We start from the raw sequence: 20,512 nt of genomic DNA on the forward strand, positions 1-20,512 counted from the left end.
CTTAGATTTTAAGAGATGTATTGAAGAAGAAAACAAGAGCAATTAACAGGCTGAATAAAGTAGCATGCCAGAAATGCTCAGAATGAACTATAGTTGAAAAAGAAAGCAGAAACAAACAAAAAATGTAATGAGATTAGTAGCTATGCTGAGGAAAAGAAAAAAGTCAGAGAAAGTACAGGACTATACATAGCCTGGTTTGGATAAGATATTTATAATTAACAATAGAAAGTAAAACTACTTAATTCACATTTTGCTTTTTTTGCCTCTTCTTAGGAGCATGGGTCTAGAAAGAACAAAAGAAAATTGGCCAAAAGAGGGGTTTGATTAGCTAGACAAAGAGAGTGATTGTAGGAGAACCTCCTAGGTTTCCTTGATGAGTTCATATCAATTGAGATGGACTGAATACACAAATACTGAAGTAATTAGTGAATGTGATTGAATTATTAATAATCATATTTTACAGATTATAGAGAAGAAATTCCATGAAATAGGGATGAAAAGGAGGTGAGACATAGCGAATAGCCAATGAAAAGGCATGAAGAAAAGAGGGCCTTGTGTAAGAATCAGTAAAAAGGACAGATCTGTTAGATCATAGAGTGAGGAGAGCAAGGAGAAGTAATTGTAAAGAATTTAAAGGGCTTTAAATACCAATTAGAGGGGTTTACATTTTTCCCTAGAAGCAATAGAGAGACATTGAATTGTATTAAGACCTGTAATGAAACTAAACTTAGCATCTGTATGAAGAATTAATTGAAGTGGGAAGAGGCTTGAGGCAGAGAGAACAATTAGGAAACTATTGGTATTATTCCATGAAAGAAGTGTATCTGAACTTAAAAGATGTGGGAAGGGTACAGAGAGAAGAGATGTTATAGAAGTAGAAATGGCAAGATTAGACATCTGGTGAAAGTGAGGAGTTGAGCATGACACCAAAGTTGTAAATCTTAGTGCCTTTCTGGTCAATAGGGAAATTCAAAAGAAGGGTAGATTCAGAGGAAAACAGTTATATTTTAGACATGTTGCATTTGAGATGCCTTCTTGACATCAGTTTGAAATGGCCAATAGGTCTCTGCTGATGTGGAACTAAATCTCAATTAGGAGACTTGGGACTAAATATATAGATCTAAGAGTCATTTACCTAGAGAAAATTATTGACTACATGGGAGCTAATGACGTTACCCAGTAAGAGAGTGTAGAGAGAAAAGATGAGAGCCCAGGATAAAATGCACACAAAATAGGACAGGATTTGGATGATGAACCAGGAGAAGAGACAAAGAAATAGTGGCCAGACAGGTAAGAGGAGAAATGTTATTAGTCTAGTTATGAAAACCTAGGAAAAAGAGAATATCCAGGAAGAGAGGGTGGTCATCAATATCAGATGCCATAGGTCATAAAGTCAATGAGCATTTAGTAAATGTCATCAAGTGCCACTGCTAATGATACAAAAGCAGTTCCTGACCTCAAGGTATTTATTGGGAGACAACAGGTAAACAACTATATACCACAAACAAGATACTTATGTCTACACACATATTTATGTGAATAATTAGAAACTATTTCAGAAGGAAAGTACTGACGTTAGGAGGAACAGAGGAAGACATATTGAAAAAAGGCTACTTCAGGATGGCAGTGGGAGAAATGAGATTATGTGTACAAGAGATGTTGCATCTATAAGGCTTAACAATAGATTGTATGGGGGACAGAAAATGAAGAGTCAACGATACCTAGATTGTGAGCCTGGAGGATTGGGAGGATGTAAGTATTCTTGACGATAATAAAAGATTTGAGAGGAATGCTTAGAGGAGAAAGATGATGACTTTGCTTTTGGACACGTTGAATTTCAAAAGATGGAACATTCAGTTTAAAATGTCCAATAGACATTTGAAGATGAGAATGTAGAGCATTAGAGAGACTAGGACTGATAAGTAAATAGATTTCAGAAATATCAGCATAAAGACAATAATTGTGAATATGTGAGCTAAGTGAGATCTCCAGGTGAAATAGTATAGACAACAAAAAGAAGGCGGAGCCTTAGGAGACACCCATAGTTCTAGCAGTCTGGATGTGGATAAAGATCCAGCAAAGGGCTGATAGAAAAGGAGCAGTCTGATAGGTAAGAGGAGAATCAGGAGAGAGTAACTGTCTTGCCAAAACCTAAAAGAGAAGAGAGTATCAAGGGGGAAAGGATGATTAACAGTGCCAGAGGTCTCAGAGAAGGCAATGAGGATTGAAAAAAAGGCATTTGGATTTGGCATCTATGATCATCTTAGGTTTCCCTAGTTTCCTTAGAGTCCCAGTTAAAATCCCTTTTGCAAGAAACATTTTCCAGTTCTCTTTTCGTTGACTTTTTTCCTGTTTATTTTGTATATGGATTGTACATGGTAGTTGGCATCTTGTCTCCCTTATAGATTGTCAGAGACTGTCTGATGCCTTTCTTTATGCTCCCAGCCTGGCCTGGATTAAATGCTTATTGATTAACTGATTTTCATGCCTGAAATTTGTGATGCTGTGAGATATTAATGCAAGTTGCTCTTATACATGATAAATGTGTTCAGTTACAAAACAAAGCTAAGTACACTGTGATAGGCAGAGACAGAGAGAGAATGAGAATGAGAATTAAGTGATTGTTTGGACTTTTTAAGTCCAAAAATTCTTCCAAACTGTGATCTTGGTTAAGACATTGAAACTTTTAAATTTCCTCATATGTAAAATAAGGGTAATAATTGTTGTGATGAAAGCATTTTTAAGGTAATTTATGAATGTGATGAATAATAGATTTTGTCATAATAGATGAGTAGGGGAAGGAAACTTCATGGAAGAGGTGCCATTTGAATTGTGCTTTAAAGGACTTTGATCCTTTTGTAGGTAGTGTATATGAGAGTGTCATGCATATTTGAGAAATCAAGTATATCAGTTTGGTTGGGATGTAGAGGGGAACCTGGAGGGAAGGAATTAGATATGGAGCTAGAACAATAGGATGGCACTAGATTGTATGAGACCTTGAATAGCTGGAAGTAATTTTAATTTAAGATTTTTGAGCTAGTGACTCCAATGCATAAGAGACTACTGTTGGAATTGTCCAGGATGAATTCATTGGAGGGGTGACGACTTATAATGGATGAACTACCCCAAAATGGAATAGGCTAAGATAATGAATTTATTGTTACTAGAGGTCTTCAAGCATAACCTAAAAGATAATTTGGTGATGTAGAAGGACTTTAAGTTTCAGGTGGGAGTTGAACAAGAGAATCTGATAGATTCTCTGCTTCATAGTCCTTATCTCATCTCCAGCACAGTCCAGCAGGTACTTATTAAATGTCTGAAATGTGTGAGGCACTGAGCCACTAAAGAAAAAATTTTAAAAACATTCTATGTTTAAAAAGAACTTATAAGACAAACAAATAAGTAGGTATATGGTAACTTGAGGAGGAGTACCAACAAGAGAAAAATCAAAAAAGTTCTTAGATCTATCCATCAAAATTTCCCCTCTCAGCATGGATTTTCATCAAAACTCCAAAAATTCTCAACCAAACCAAAACTAGGCTTCTTTGTAATAATTGATAAAATATTCAAGAGCAACTGTAATGCCAGAGAAACTGAAGCAAGATAGAGATTAGAGAGTATTTAATGATTTATTTAAAAGGGAGAGATTTACTGGGACCAAATGGATCCATGGTTTGGTCCCAGGGCTGAATGACACTACAGTCTCCAAGAATCCAGTAAATAATGTGAGTTCTCAATGATCTATATACACATGGCTCAGACTCAGGTAGACTGGGGCAGGGGCGGAGTCAGGGTGCTGAGAACGGGAGAAGGACTCTGACAGCCACCAGAGAGTATGATGACATAAAGGGGGAGGAACCCCAGACATGGGGAGAGACATCTTGATAAGACAATATCTTAACATTCCAATAGCTTGGGATGGAGAGAGGCATTCTGATATTCTAAAATGTAAGATCTTTTATCCTTATCAAATATTCTGGTAAAAGAGGGAGGGGAGGTTTTGAAGGCCAATTATAAACTGACGCAGAACACTTAGAGAAACTGAGTCAGGACTGGGTCAGGATAATTAGGGAAACTGAGTCAGGACACTAAAAGAGAACTGTGGCATATAACACAACTAGGTGGTGCAGTAGATAAAGCACCAGACCTGGAGTCAGGAAGAATTAACTTCAAATTTGACCTTAGATACTAGCTGTGGGACCCTGGGCAACACTTAACCAACCTTCTCTGCCTCAGTTTCCTTATCTGTAAAATGAGCTAGAGAAAGAAAGGGCAAATCCCTCCAAAATCTGCCTAGAAAGCCGGATCCCATAAAATCAGGCACATTTGAAGCCACTAAACAACATCGAAGGACATTTAAAGGAAATATTTTTAAGGTGGAGCCTCCTAGTATTTTTAGGTTCTGTTACACACACACACACACACACACACACACACACACACACACACACACACACACACATATACATACATACATACGTACATACATACATACATACATACACAGAGGAACTATGCATAAGTATGCACTATATACCAATACCTCTAAAAGTAGTTTTAAAAAATTGATTCTAAAGCTACTAAAAGCTACTAATTTATTTCAAAGTAAATTAAAACTGACTAAGGATAAACTCTACAAAGTAACTTCAATCAAAAATGCCTCATATTAAGGATGTTGGTTTCTTTAAAAATATAAATTTAAAGACATAGAAATACCTAAATATAAAATTTCTTTTCCTGTTCTTAGAGTATCGTGATAAATAACTTTTGTGTAATTGGAGTGAATACCTTACTGAATTGACAATATACAAGACTTTATTTCAGAATAGATGTTTTTGTTGTATAAAATGTTATCTTTAAATCTGGGAACTCCACTTATGTGTAAAAATGTTAATATTTAACTTTGATAACACTAGTGTTTCATTACAGAATTGAATACAAAGAATGTGATTCTGTTAAATTATTAGAGAAGACTAATCAACTTCTCTTTCCTTAACTCTTTCAACTGTTGCTCATATGGAATGTGTCAGTTCCTGTCACCATCTTCCTTGTCCTTCTGTGCTTTTATTGTTTAGTGTTAATGTTGAAATAAGGTATTCAGAACTTTAGACAGTATTGCTACTCTTTTGCCTTCCTTCTTTTTTATTATTACCAACAATACTATCATTTTTCCAGTCACCTAGCTTTGAAATTTTGTGTCAAACTCTTCATTTTCATCCTATATATTTAGTCATATACCAAATTTTGTTTATTATGTATCCACAATATCAGTTCATAATTGAAGTACTTTAGTACTCTGCTAGTGGGTCTGCTTGCCTCAAGTCCATCATCCATTCATATGCCAAAGTGATTTTTTTAAGTCTCTGCAATCATCCATCCTTGATTGTAATCTCCAATGGCTTCTTTTGCCTCGAGAACCAAATACAAAATTCTGTTTTGTGTTCAAAGTTCTTCATTACCTAGTACCCTCTTCTGCCACCCACCTTTCTAGTCTTACACCTTTCTCCTTACCACTTGTTTTTCAACTTGTGACACTGGTCTCTTTGCTATTTTTTGAATTAGATAATCTGTCTCTTCCAGATATTTTCTCTGGCTGTTCTCCATGCCAGGAATACTCTTCCTCCTCATCTCCAGTTGCTGGCTTTCCTGGCTTCCTTCAGATTCTAACTTTCCAATCCCTCTTTATTAGAGTGCCTTCCCTTTTTAAATTATTTGCTATTCTTTCTGTATATAACTTAATTGGATGGATTTGTTTGCTTGTTGCCTCCATCATTAGGTTATAAACTCCTTGAGGACAAGGACTATCTTTTACCCTTAATTGTTTCTCCACTGCTTAGTGTAGTTGGTGTTTAATAAATATTTATTGACTGAAAATATCTCTCAAAGGAGTCTCTTCTACTTTCCTCATATAAATATCACCTTAATCTAAGCTCTCATCACTACTGCTGTAATAGCCTCCTAATTGGTTTCTCTGCCTTGAACTTTTCCCATTTTAACCATTTTTCTACATAATTATCAGTGATTTTTCTCAAGCATGTATGGTCATGCTATTCCCTTGCTCAGCAAACTCCAATAGCTCTTTTATCTTTAGGATAAAATATAGACTGCTCTGAAAATTGTCAATTTGACAATTTCACAGCCCATAATACTTTTACAATCTTCTTAACATTTTAATGCTCCCTTTCCCTCTGCCATACTGGTCTATTGCTTCTTTACCTGAGATTCATTCCTTCCTCTTTGCCCTTGATATTACTGGTTTCCTTCAAAATTTAAATCCTTGTAGGTGAAGGATTAAATTTAAAAGTTTCTAGGTGAATTCTTTCCTGCACCACCCCCCTGACTACCTCTCTTATGCTTCGCTAAGTTTTCATTCTTATTGCATTCATTTTGTTCATATTCTGAATGTATTCATATGTGTTCAGATCGTCTTCCCCTTAGACTATAAACATCTTGACAACTGAGACATTAACTTTTGTTTTTGTAGTCATAGCACTTAATATAAATAATGTAAATCAAACACTCCATGGAACCAGGAGGATGGGGAAGTGAGTCCAGGATGAGCTATCACTGCCCACAGCTTCCCCAGTTGCAAGCTGGTCTAGGAGTTGAGATTGTTAAAACCAATGCTCTTTTAGAATGAGAGAATTCTTTATTCAGTGCTTCTCATGAGAAGCAAGTGTGTTCACTGGTGAGACATCAAAATACTGAAGCCAGAGCAAGTTCTTTATACTGTTAATTCAGTTCCTTGCTCCTTTCTAGGTTTAGATTGGTCAGATTTACAAAGATAATTACAATTAGTTGGATTTACAATCCAATTTACAATTAGGTCTGATTTACAATCAGAATTTCAATTGGTCAGCTTTATAATCTGAATTACAATTAGTTTGGATTTACAATCAGAGTTACAATTACTCAACTATATAATCCAAATAACAATTAGGTAGGATTTACTGTCTTTATTTGCTGATTCCGAATGTCAAAAGACTTGGTGGCCTGTCCTTGACCCTAGCTGGTTTGGTCTGGTTTAAACCTGAGTCCCTTTATCAGGTACTTTATTGTTTAGCCAGTTCCTTGACTTACATGGTAATTGGTTGAAGATATCTTAGCAAGATACTTCACCCCTCTTTTCATTCTGTTTTGACAATATCTGTGGAAACCCAACTTCTCATATTCCTCACAATTCTCCCATTTCTCTTTTAATAAGGATTTGGTTTCTGCAACTTTTTTTACCTTTTCTGTTGCCTCTTCAAATCTTTTTAGCATCAGTTTACATTCCTCATCACTGGGATAATAGTCATATGCCCTTTCAACTATTGTCCTGACATGACCTGGTCTCAATATTTGCAAATTGGTGTCCCCTTTGTCAGAGAGGTCTCTATTAGTCTTTGAACTAATCTCTAATGCAGGGACTATAAAACATCCCACAACCGTGAGGATTCCCTCCCTATTAGGGCTGCCATTCCTCACCATCTACTAACCAGTCTGTGTTAGGGTTATCTATTCCTGAGTTCTGAGCTAGTTCCTTGGAGAGGGAGGTGAGCCTCTGCAAAAGCCTTTGGAATGGTACAATGGGAATAGTATTATTTGATATATAAAAGTACAGCAACTCCCTCTTATTATCATACATACTCCTCTTTTAGCACGTCCAAGGCCATCCATTTGGCTAGCTCTCCCTTCCTAGTGTAATTTATCCCATAATAGATATTAGCCAGAATAGGAATGACCCAAATCCAGAACTAACTTTATTTCTAGCCTTGCAGTCATCAGGTACTATCCTTGATTTAATTCTTCTTGATTCAGTCTTATTTTCTTCTTTAAATGCTAGGGTAAAAGAAATAGCCAATTGGATCACTGCACAGGGTATCTACTCAGGTCCCAGGCAAAGAGTGCTGCCTGCCCAATACCCATTCAGACACTGAATAGTTTGAGATCCATTCACCAATCAGTTCCAGTTCTTTCCCAAATCAGTGGGGCCCAAATTCCTTTGGGGCATGGGATGATGTTCTCATCTTCTGAAACTACTTTCTGCTGAGAATGGTCATAGAACTGAATCATCCTATAGGGTCCCATTTTGAAGGGGTACTGAGCTGATTTGAAGATACAAGTGATTGAGTCATATCCCTGGGGCTGGTTGATACAGCTATAAGAAACCTAAAGAAAACCTAAAAGAAAACAAATCTAACAGGCAAAGGTTAAAGAAAGAAAATTACTTGGGGGGGGGGCTCTCCAAATGGAGATAATTCTTTTGTTGGGGCCTTCAGAAATATTGAGAAATTTGGTCAAAAAGTTGAGGCAGGAGAATTAGAGAGAGAGGACTTACAGTTAGTCTTCCTCATTCTTGAAGAGTGTTCTCTACCTTCTGCTTACTAGTTTCTCCTAACTTATGACCAATAAAAATAGATTTCACAAAATTGAAGGGTTTCTTTGTAACCTGGCTTAGGCTGAGAAGGTTCTACTAACTTGCCTCTGGTATTAGAAGCTGGCCTGAGGATGTTTAAAATCACCCAGAGGGAAAAGTATATATCCCCTCTTTCCCAATGTCTGTTATAGAATGAATTGAGAGAGACTAGTAATTAGATTGGCCAGCAGCTTTTCCTATCAAATAAGTTGTTTATAAGAAAATATGTTTGTGTCACAGGACAAACCTATTATTTCTACATAAAAAATAAACTTAAATAACTTCCCATTGATGTAATAGAATATTTTATAAGTTACATCGCTCTAAAGGAACTTGAATACACTAAAATTCTCTTCCCTAAACTACATTAAAAATATTTCAGCTTTAGTAGTTTAAGTTATCAGTAAAAATAACAGCTGGGTCCCACAAACAGTTGCATTAGTAGTTAACTGTTGTTAAATTTTGAAAGATTTAAAGACTTTCTACAAAGATTTCTACTAAGAATATCTCCAATAACAGACAGATGACTAGACCAAATAGTATCTACCTAATGATGGAAAACAGTCATTTACTTAATGACTACACAATCTCAAATAGAAAACATTAAGACCTTCCATATTTGCACTTTGCTCCTGGCTTTAAGCTGACCTGAATATAGAAATTTGCTGTAAGAGAGAGAAAGCAGGGACATGAGTATAACAAGACAAAGCATCCTTGGCTGTTTGACTTCAAGTTTGAAAACCACAAATGAATGCCAGACTCAGGAATTCGGTGGGAATCATTCTTATGGAAAGGGACACAATTGGGAAATCAAAGTTAGAAGAATTAGATCTTAAACAGAGACTAAGGTCGTCCTCCCAACTCTTGCCCAGATACAGACATCCACTTAGAATAGTGCAGGATGACATCCTTCTGAATAATTCATGGTATTTTTCTGGGATGATGGCTTTTCTGATTTTTTGGTTCTCATCCATACCTGGATTCTCAATGGGGCAATAGTATTAGTTATAGTCTCCCCCAAAAAAACTTCTCTCAAATAGCCAAGTCCCATATCAGACATTTCAAATCTTAAAAAAAAAAAAAAAAATGCAAGAAAGACTTAGAAAAGATTATACCTAATCTAAACTATTTCCAGGCTGAAGGTGGGAAGCTTTCTTCCATTTTCTTTTCACATGCACCTGCTGGACACAATCAAAACTAAGTACAAGAAAACTTGTAAAACAACCAACATTGTCAAGTCAAAATCCTGTTTTGGGTATTTTACAAAAAATATAAATCATATTTGTTATCATAATTCATTAAACAATGAAACCATGATACACTTAAATATTAAATAATTTGCTGAAGAAAGATGGAGACCTTGGTAGAGGTGTGATGGGTTTTAAAATAACCATTTTCAGAGATTTTACAGTTAACCAAAAATCTTATAAACTTTTCTTAGTTCTTTGCATTACTAAGCATTAAAACTCTTTATACAGCATCTTATTATCTAAGTAAATCTTCAGCATTACAGGAATGATTTATCCCCTTAAATAATCACTTATCCAGCAAAGAGAATAGTGAGTGAGAGTGAATGCATTTGTTTTTCTCACTTTCCCCTTCCTCCCTCCTTTCCTCAAAGGGATCAAGCCAGAGCTAAGGAGCAGCCACATCCAGTGGAGGAAGGGTAGACTTCACCTTTCTGGGCCAACCAATCTAAAATAAAAATATGAAATTATACAAATAACTAGTATATAGTTTTCAGGATGGAAATTATTTATAGGATTAGGCTTTTTCCCTTGATAGCAAAATGGTTTCAAGAAATTTGAGAGCTTTACAAATTAGGGAAGGAACTTTAGAGGAGGGGCTGAGTCCAACTCCCCTTTTTCTAGCTTTAAGAGTTGCTGTGGGCTTTTTCCCTATACATACATAGTAATTATCAGTTTTAGGTTTCAATATCATGACAATAATCCCAAGTAACTTAATTAACAATCTGACGATTTTCATGATAGACAGATAGTCTTAAAATTCAGGTATAATATAATCTATTCTAAAAATGTGTGGGTATCTATGTAATTTACAGTCAAGATTCTAATTTTAACATACACATCAATTGGAAAAGTTACTTTAAAATCAACCAATATGTTAGTTTGTGAGATTCCCTAAATTCTAGTTGGATGTTCCATTCAAACTAAATTACCTTTTGGTTGTTTCCCAATTCATACAAATCTTTTTCCTCTTTTGTGAGCCAGGAAATTTTAAAGCATACTCATACAATTTTTACAAATTGCACAATATACAAACATGTGACCTCTTTAGATAAGTTACCAGAAACTTAGTCTTAATATCCAATTTGTTTTTTTGGCTTAAAATCAAATACAGATTTAAATTTCTAGTAGCAATTCTTCAATATTAATGAACAAACATTTCTGAAATCTTATTCCCAAATGCACCAGTTGAAAGTAATTCTAATCATATACAATTTAAATTTAAACATACCAAGATTTAGGTTTCATTAGGACTCTGGGGCTCAGGAATGCAGAGACTCATCCAGAAAGAAATTGAGACTGATTGAAGGGCATAGTGTGGAAGTTTTGGGGAGCCTGCCATTATTTGGCGAGTTGGTTTGGACATATCTCAAGCAGTGACCCTTGACCATTCCCCAGTCCCTTCAAGGGAGAGAAGCTTAGAAGCTGTTTATAACTCTCAAAAGCTTAACTTTTAAGAAAAATTCAACTTAATTTGATTTGCAAAGAGAAATAATTTTCACAGACTTGAGACAGGTTGGACTGACAGAGACTGAAATCCTGCTTTTTAAAAATGCTAGCTTTATAGATCTTTTCATTTGCTATTCATCTGAGAGAGGCTTAAAATAGAAGACAATACATACACACAAAAAATGCTTTTAAATTCTTTTCTTTCTTTCTTTCTTTTTTTTCCCCCTGTCTGATACAGAGTTCTTCTTTCCTTGTTTTACCGCCTTTTAAAAAAATGTTTCCTGGAGAAGAGTATGATCTCTTCCAGGGCCCTACCTCTTTACCCCTTCTCTCCTAGACTTGTAAATATCCTTGTGCAAATCCTTTCTGCAATTATATGTAAAAATCCTCCATACTCCTGTGATCTCAGATTGCCCTAATATTTACTCAATCCCAGTTTTAGCCTTTCCCCTGTGGACTATTTTGGGGAATTTCGGGGAGGGGACCAGGCACCTTTGTCTTAGAAGTTTTTCCTCCCATTCTGAGACTCTTCCTCCGAAGGCCCTTAATGAGCTGGTCTAGTCTAAGATAGGATCTTGGACCATCAAAGACTTATTGCCAGGATTTTCGTACTTTGTTCGAAATATCAATTTGCAGGGTCCCTAGCTGGCTTCTTCTTCCCTGATTTTGTTCATTCACTTTACTAAGTTAATACCAATGTCTTAGGTCCCATTTGCAGTCTTGGGGGAGCCTGAGAAGCTGAGTATTGCTAAAAAAGCTGGTGAGAGCGCTTCTCCCTCTACTCATCCCTTAAGCAGCCATCCAGGAGTCTCTGGGGATCTGGACGAGCGCCACCCCCCACCCTTGTTATAAAAAACTGTAGAGTTTAGCAGGTTGGGGAGTAAGCCTGGGATGAGCTATCAGTGCCCACTGCTTCCCCAGTTGCAGCTAGTCCAGGAATAGTGAGTGTTACAACCAATGCTCTTTTACAGTGAGAGAAGAATCCTTTATTCAGCAAGTCTCATGAGCATTAGGTATGCTCACTGGTGAGACATATCCAGTACTGAAGTGGGAGTAAGCTTTATACTGTTAATTCAGTTCCTTACCCCTCTCTTCAAGGTTTGGATTAGTCAGATTTACAATCAAGAGTTAGTTAAAATTGTAATACAGATTACAATTAGATATAATTTACAATCAGTTATAATTGGTCAGATTTACAGTCTTCTTTATTCAGTGATTCTATGTTAAAAGGCTTGTGCCCTGTCATTGACTCTAGCCAGTTTGGGCCAGGTTAAGCTTGGGTCCCTTTGTCAGGAACTTTGTTGTTTAGCCAGTTCCTTGAGTTACATAATGATTGGTTTGAGATATCTTAAATGAGATACATCATTGCTCCCTTCATTCCATTTTGACAATATCTGTGGAAACTTAACTTCTCATCTTCCTCACATTAATAAACTCTTAAATGATTGATGATGATTATGTTACCAAATTTCTGTTAATTCAGCCTTATATCCTGCTAGCTTTTTTTGGCAGCCACACAGTAGTCTTGATTCACTGAGTATATAGTTGGCTAAAATCCTTAGGTCACAGTGTTTTCTCTATCCTGTATTTGATTTAAAAAACAAACAAAAAAAAAAAAAACTCAGTACAGACCATTTTGGCAGCCACAGTACACTTGATTCACTGATTTTGCAGTCTGCCAAAATCCTTAGATCTTTTTGCTTTGATTTTTTTTTTTAACTTAGGTGCAGGACTTTTCATTTGTCTCTATGAAATTTCATTTTCAGTCTGTATTCTATTTGCCTATAGAGATTTTAGGACACTGATATGGTCATTCCAAGTTATTAGTCATCCCTCCCAACTTTCTGTTATTTGCAGATATCATCTGTGTCTGGCTCTGAGTTTCTGACATATGGAAACAGTGAATAAAAGACTGGACAGTAAGAGTTTGATAACAATTCTTTGAGTACAGTCACTCAGTCAACACAGATTCACCTAATTACAATAATTACAGTCTAAGTTTTTCTATTTTATCTTTTTTTGTGATGATGTGAGGAAAGTAATGCTGTCATAGTATAAAGAGTTTGATTTGCTATTTTTATGATACATGCTCATTTTTATTGTTCACTACCTACAAACCAATTTTTAACAGTTTAAATGGCCCATTCTGGACTTTTTCCCAGGATCAGTGACAACTATATTAGAACCTATCTTTAAAAATATTTTTGAAAAATGAGACATTTGCTTTGCCTGAGGTCTAATGTTGGCCATAATCTTTCAAAGATAATTGATATAATTTTACAACATACTTCTAAATTATTTCACTTAAGTCAAATGTTATAGTCAGGAACTATACTTTTTAGAACAATATTGCGCATTATTATTATTATTATTATTATCTCTTCATTTATCTTGGGTTTCAGTTTCCTGTGGGGATTTAAAAATTATGATTTTTTAAAATTAGTAAATGTTTAATTTGCATACCTATTTTATATGCCCGGGATTATGTAAAACTTTTAACTTTCTGAGGTACAAAGGGGTCGTGAATAGAGAAAGCTTAAGACCACCTGGTTTAGAGTGGCATTTCTCATTTAATCAACAGTTGGAAGGAAGAATGTGGCCATCAAGAATATTAAAGTTTTCAGGTCCTATGTTAGTAGAAATAGACTTCTGACAGTTACCTGCCATGTAATGACAAAATCCCATTAAATAATATTGTATTAGGTAGAAGCCCAAACATGCTAGATTGCTGATATTACTGCTTCAGAATGTTTTCTATAAGCCATAGATCCAAATATTACCCAAGAAGCATTTATCCTGGTAGGAGGGGAGAAGGGTAGAGAATTCAGGATAGGGAATGCTTCCTCTGATCTGGTCATTCTTCATGAGAATGTTACATGGAGACACAGAATCATTCATTGGAGAAAATAGTACCAGATTCACATATTCCATTCACTTAAACGTGTAAGCAGTGCTTTCTTGTGAAGACCCAGAATTATAGGAACATTTCAACTAAGCCATACTGAAATGCCAATATTTTGGTGTATATTTTAAAAAGTTTAACTACTGCATCTGACTAGGAAGCAGGCAGCCTTTTCACAATCTATTGCTACTTTTACTCAGTGTTTTTATATAAATCATGTTGTGCTTTTCCTTACTGGTGTAATGCCAGAGAAACTGAGGCATAATAGAGATTAGAGAGTATTTAATAATTTATTTAAAAGGGAGAGATTTACTGGGACCAAATGTATCCATGGTTTGGTCCCAGGGCTAAATGAGACTGTAGTCTCCAATAATCCAGCAAACAATGTGAATTCTCAATGACCTATATATACATGGCTCAGACTTAGGGGTTTATTGTCCTGACTCAGTTTCCCTAATTATAAACTGAAGCAGAAAAATTAGAGAAACTGAGTCAGGATTGGGTCAGGACAATTAGGGAAACTGAGTCAGGACAATAAAAGAGAACTGTGGCATAACATTCAACACTCTCTTTTATGAATATTCAAATCATTGAATTACCTTCCTCTAGAAGGTCTTAGCACCATAATTTTTGACCCACCCTATCTATGTAAAGCAAATAAACCAAAATAAAACTAGAAAAATGCAAGGACTTACAGCCAGGACAAGTCTCTCCCTGATAACCCCAGAATTATTATCATAAAAACAGCATTCCTCATTTAGGGAGACACACAGGCTTCCCTATTGCAGAAATAGCAGGTCCTCTGCAGTTGGGGAGCATCTCAGCCAGAGAATCCAGTTTGAGATTGACAGTTCACTGTGAGTTAGCTCTGTGGTCATTTGTATATTTAACTCTGCCTCTGCTGAGTAGCAGTGCTCAACACAGTCCTGCTGCCCATACCGAGAGGGGCACCTCAAGTTTATCAGGAACTCCAAGGGGGGAAAAGTGGGGCCTGGGGTAGCTCCACCTGTCTCCTCTGATAGAACAGGAGCTGATACTAGGAAACAGATTTCTGAGCAGATTATGCAGTTAGACCAAGGCAGGCAACTCCAAACTATTAGAGTCCTGATATAAAAATGCTGAAATACTAATTAAGGAACTGGGGCAACAAGAGTGGAGAAACAGATCAGAGAGACTGCCAGTCCCAGGACAGGTGTCTGATTTCTGGTTGTTTCTAAAAATAATCCCAAAATAATTTTAAAAACTGAGTCTGCCAGGGCAATTCCAGCAGAATAAGGGATTTCAAAGTTAAAACAAAAAAAAAACAAAAAAAAAAAGAATTGTTTAAATAATTTCCAACTCAATTTGAACTAATGAGATAGGGGGCAGGGCAGAAGTGCCTAAGAAAAATACATCAGTTTTCCCAATTTCCTGACCAGTTTGAATCAATCTCTCTCTCTCTCTCTCTCTCTCTCTCTCTCTCTCTCTCTCTCTCTCTCTCTCTCTCTCTCTCTCTTCTCTCTCCCTCTCTCTCCCTCTCTCCCCTCTCTCTCTCTTTTTTTTTTCCAGAAATGACATATCAAATGACCATTCCACATATAAATCCCAAGAGTGAATCAAAATTCCTTTACATAATAGACTAGTACAGTAAGTTTCCTTAAAATCCCTCAAACATATAGTTTTAACAAATCCCAGTTGTAACATATCTTAAACATAGTAATACAGTTAAAAATTTAACAATAATTCAACCATTTTCCCACTCCCCATGTCGGTTCAAATTCTATCAGGAATAGTGGTCTTCTCAAAAACTGCTTTCTGCTGAGGAGACATTCAGTCCAGGGAGGGGATGGTTATAGCCATGCTGCCTGCTACCAAAACTTCAGATGGGCTGATGCATGTCTCAGAAGCAAGTCAATACCTGTAATTTTGACCAAAATCTAGAACAAAAACACAAATCTAACAAGTAAAGGTTAGAACAGACTGATACAGAATATGAAGAGGCCAGTATAAATTGGCCAGCAGCTTCCCAATTGATAAAAAAAAAAAAAAAAGCAGTTAGGCTTTTGTCCTCTCATTATTTAGAAACCTTTAAAAACCTGAATATCCAAAGACATAAATATTCAGAAACAGATAAATGATCAGACTAAATACTTATTTTCCCAAATATGTGGGGATATAATGATTACATATAACCAGATTGGAAATAGCAAGGTATGACTTAATTAAATTGCATTAACAGTTTCTTATTGACCATTGCTCTGATCATAGAAATTAGTTACAGGAGGACACAACCATAACATAAGCAGTTAAAACTTAACTTTCAGCAAAACAGGATAAAATAGCTTTAATTCATTTTTACTCTAGTTAATTGTCCCACTAATTGTGGAGCTTTAAAACTCCCAAATAGCATTAATTATAAGCCCAAGGAATTTTACTTCTAATAACATATTCTATTAAAGTTTCAGGTAAATCCTAAACATATATTTACCATAATCTTATATTTATAACAGTAAGAATTTGTCTCACTGTGTTCAATTCTTTCATATCTAAGTAGATGTTTCCAAAAGTGAACATTGTACATACAAATCAGGTTGCTTTTAAAAATACCCAATACATTGACAAATATTCCAAATTACATATTGTCCATAACTGAAACATTTTCAAAAGGACAAAAAATATATTATTTTTCAGAGGCCCTTTAAATGACCTCAGGATGACTCAATACAATCAATTAAAACTTAGAATATCCTAATACCACATAAAAGAATCCAAGAGGTTCTTAAAACTATTAAACTTTTAGAAATATAACCCCATATTGATAACAGTAATAAATTTATTTCACTAAGTTCACAAGTTATCTTTCAAATTTAACAGAAACATTTTCAAAAGGATAAGGAAAAACTATAATTTTCAAAAATCCTTTAAAATTATGGGCATAACCTCAGGATACAATCAATTAAACTTATACAGAATACCCAATTCTATAGAAAAGAATCTGAAATATTCTTTAAAAATTTATTTAAACATTTAGAAATAGCCCTACCAAAGTATACATCAGTCAATTAACTTGAAATTGGGGCTGTTTCTTGAAATCCTTTGCCAAAGCCAAGCCTATACATAAAGAGACTAAAACACACTTAGTTGGGGGGGGAAAGGGGGGGAGATGTTCCACGTGGTTGCCCTTCCCTTTCCCCCTCCCCCACTCCACCTCCAAAGAGGCAGGAGGGAAGGAAGAGAAGCTAATTTCATCCCAGGCTAACTAGGTACTCCATAGCTGAAGTAGCAGAGAGCAGTGGGGGTGACTTTAATCTTCACCTTTGAAGACAAAAGATCCCTACCCCACCTAACCTTTAAAGTAGCAGAAAGTAGTGGGGTGGGGGTGAGGATTTCACGTGGCCGCCCTTCCCAATGGACTTTTCCTAAGAACCAACTTTGGCCAGAGTTGAATGAAGTCTTTAGGAAAGTCAAACCTTTCTTTACCTAATTAGAGGCACGTGACCCCTTTCAGGTAAGTTAACAGAAATTCACTCCAATAAGTTCTTAAGATCTTACATTCAGGGATAACTAAACCTAGCCTGCATAGGCAACAGCAAAATTATTTCCCACAATTTAAAACCGCCCAAAAGAATACTCAGAATAAATCTGGCGTGCAAATGTAACAGCAAAATTATTTCCCACAATTTTAAAACCATCTTAAAATTCCCAATCAGATGTTTTTCCAGCCAAAGTTCAAAGCAATTAGCATAAACTCCTTTTGTTCTCCAGCGGTTTTATCTAGGCTAGCTCAATCTAAGCTACACCTGAATTTAAATTACCTGAGTGCCAGTTTTTAAAAGTTTAAAATCACAAGCAAATTTTATATTAATTCCCAAATTTCTCAATTTAGCAGAGCTCTGAACCAAACAAGTCACAAACAAGTGACACAGACAAACAAGTCATGCAGAACACATGGACATGGTGCACAGTCAAAAACATTTAACACAGTTTTTAGCCAGATGATGTCTTTAAAAAAAAAAAAAAAAACACCCAGAGTTATACTCTGGAGTGCCCAGAGTTGTGCCAATTGGCACACAGAACCACATGTTTCTTAGATACCAAGTATACCAAGTAGTGCCCCCAGCATCCAGAGAAACATACTCTCAGAATTTATGCCCATCAGCATTTCATTATTCTGGGAATTCAGATGCAGAACAGAACAGGTCTTAAGACATCCAGACTTAACTCTCCTGTGGCCGAAATGGTGTGTCTACCATGGGACTTCAAGTACAGTTGTGGCTGGAAACTGTTCTTTTTCCGGAGGCTCTGGAAAAAAAATCCAGAGGGCCAGCTTCTCCAAGCAAAGAACCCAGATCCCCAGCCTTCCTGAGACCCAAAGGTCTTCTTAATCTCTAATCCTGCTCATTTTCTAACATGTCGCTGGGGCCTCCAAAATGTAATGCTGGAAAAACTGAGCCAAGATAGAGATTAGAGAGCATTTAATAATTTATTTAAAAGGGAGAGATTTACTGGGACTAAATGTATCCATGGTTTGGTCCCAGGGCTGAATGAGACTATCTTCTCCAAAAATCCAGCAAATAATGTGAGTTCTCAATGATCTATATACACATGGCTCTGACTCAGGGGGTAGACTGAGGCAAGGGCGGAGTCAGGGTGCTGAGAGTAGGAGAGGGACTCTGACAGCCACCAGAGAGGGTGATGACATGATAGGGGGAAGAACCCCGGAAATGGGAAGAGGCATTCTGATATTCTAAAACCTAAGATCTTTTATCCTTATCAAATATTCTGATAAAAAGGGACAGGTAGTTTTGCAGGATTGAGCAGGCAATTATAAACTGAAGCAAAACAATTAGAGAAACTAAGTCAGGACTGGATCAGGATAATTAGGGAAACTGAGTCAGGACAATAAAAGAGAACTATGGCATAACACTAGCTCATGAATTTCTATGTATGATAAATATCTCTTTTTAATAGAAACTAAAGCAGTATGTGACACATAATAGGCATTTAATTAAATGCTTGTTGATTGTGCACTTAAACCTTTACAGTGCTACTTTATTGACTTCATTACATGTCTCTTTTGAAATTAAACTCTTCATTGCTACATTTCAGTTTTATTTTTTTAAATTATCTATAAAAATAGTTTCATGCTTGAACCCCAAGGATGATACTTATTGCAAAACTTGTGTGATTATATTTTGAGTTTGTTATTAAATAATTGTGATTTTATTGGGCATTAGGCCATAATTCATTAACAGCCCATTCATTAAAATTGTGTGTTTTTAATCTTTATTTCATTTTTTAATCTAAATTTTTGTTGAAATGATATTTTCTGTATGTGATATTTTTAAAAACAGATGATCAGCAAGCCTTGAATTCAATAATGCAAGATCTGGCTGTCCTTCATAAGGCTAGTCGACCATTATCCCTACAGGAAACCAGAAAACCAAAATCTTCATCACCCAAAAAACAGGTATTTGTTTTCTTCATATTATAAAACAAATAAGATTGCTTTTTAAATTGCTAATTTGATTTAATGTAAAATTTAAATTGTAAAATTAATTTTTTGGTTTTTTTGTTTTGATTATTTTGGAGTTTTGAGGGAAGAAAGGGGGGCATTTTGTTTATTGTTTTAGTGTATTTAGTTTTGGGTTTTATTTTGTTTGTTCTTTGGAGATCAGATCTTTTCTCTTGCCCAATTTTAATGTATAGCAACCACTCACAGGCCTGATACAAGTATTAATCAGCAACAAAGTTTTAACTTGCTCTGTTTTTCTGACCTGGGCTGGTTTGCCTCTCCTTCTTCAGCGTGGTGGCCATGATACCAGACTTGAACACAGATACATACATGATCAGCTATTAGCCCTACTGCCTCAGAACCCCTAAACTCAAACAGTACAATATCCTAAGCTTTCAATCAGGAATTCCAGGTCTTTATCACCACACCTAGTCTTTTCAGTAGTTTTAAAGAAGATACACATACATATAGATAATAATGTCCAAATGTTTAATTCTAGTCCACTTAAATTAGATTCAAGTATCCACTGATTTAAATCAAAATTTGTCTGTTGAAAATGTTTAGGAATTTTTCTCATGATACTTATTTGTACAGAAAGCAGTGTAGAAAATTGATGCTCTGTTTTTAATTTAATATCTTGAGTTTCATTTAATATTAAATTTTTATTAAACCAAAATGTTCTCTCAGGGCAGTATTTTTTAATAATTAATTTTTGAATCATTTAAATAAGGAATTATTTTGCTTCCGCTAACTTATTTCTGGAAATTTATGCCTTAAAAATGTAAGTGATTTAATTGTATGGTATCTAATACAAAAAGAAAGAAGATAATATAAAATATTTTAAATTAATAATGGATTATTTTATAGATATTCATCTTTAAGGAAAAATTATAATTCTAATCAGAAGTCAGAGCTGATTTCTATTTGTCTTTTAATGGTTTTCATTTATGTGTATGATTTGTCTTTTCATTATAGAATGATGTTCGAGTCAAATTTGAGCATCGGGGTGAAAAAAGGTAAAG

The 20,512-nt window shown here is 35.6% G+C and overlaps 1 protein-coding gene across 2 annotated transcripts in view; it reads left to right on the plus strand.

Moving 5' to 3' along the window:
* The window catches only part of MAP3K2 (mitogen-activated protein kinase kinase kinase 2), a 94,483-nt gene that overhangs the window by 39,875 nt on the left and 34,096 nt on the right, over positions 1-20,512 (plus strand). For both annotated transcript variants that reach the window (XM_074301724.1, XM_074301725.1), the window contains exons 3-4: positions 19,330-19,445; positions 20,466-20,506. In XM_074301724.1, the coding sequence (XP_074157825.1) occupies positions 19,330-19,445; positions 20,466-20,506 (157 nt within the window). The remainder of the gene's footprint in view (positions 1-19,329; positions 19,446-20,465; positions 20,507-20,512) is intronic.

This window comes from Sminthopsis crassicaudata, chromosome 3, assembly GCF_048593235.1.
Source record: "Sminthopsis crassicaudata isolate SCR6 chromosome 3, ASM4859323v1, whole genome shotgun sequence".
In the NCBI taxonomy this organism is placed as follows: domain Eukaryota; kingdom Metazoa; phylum Chordata; class Mammalia; order Dasyuromorphia; family Dasyuridae; genus Sminthopsis; species Sminthopsis crassicaudata.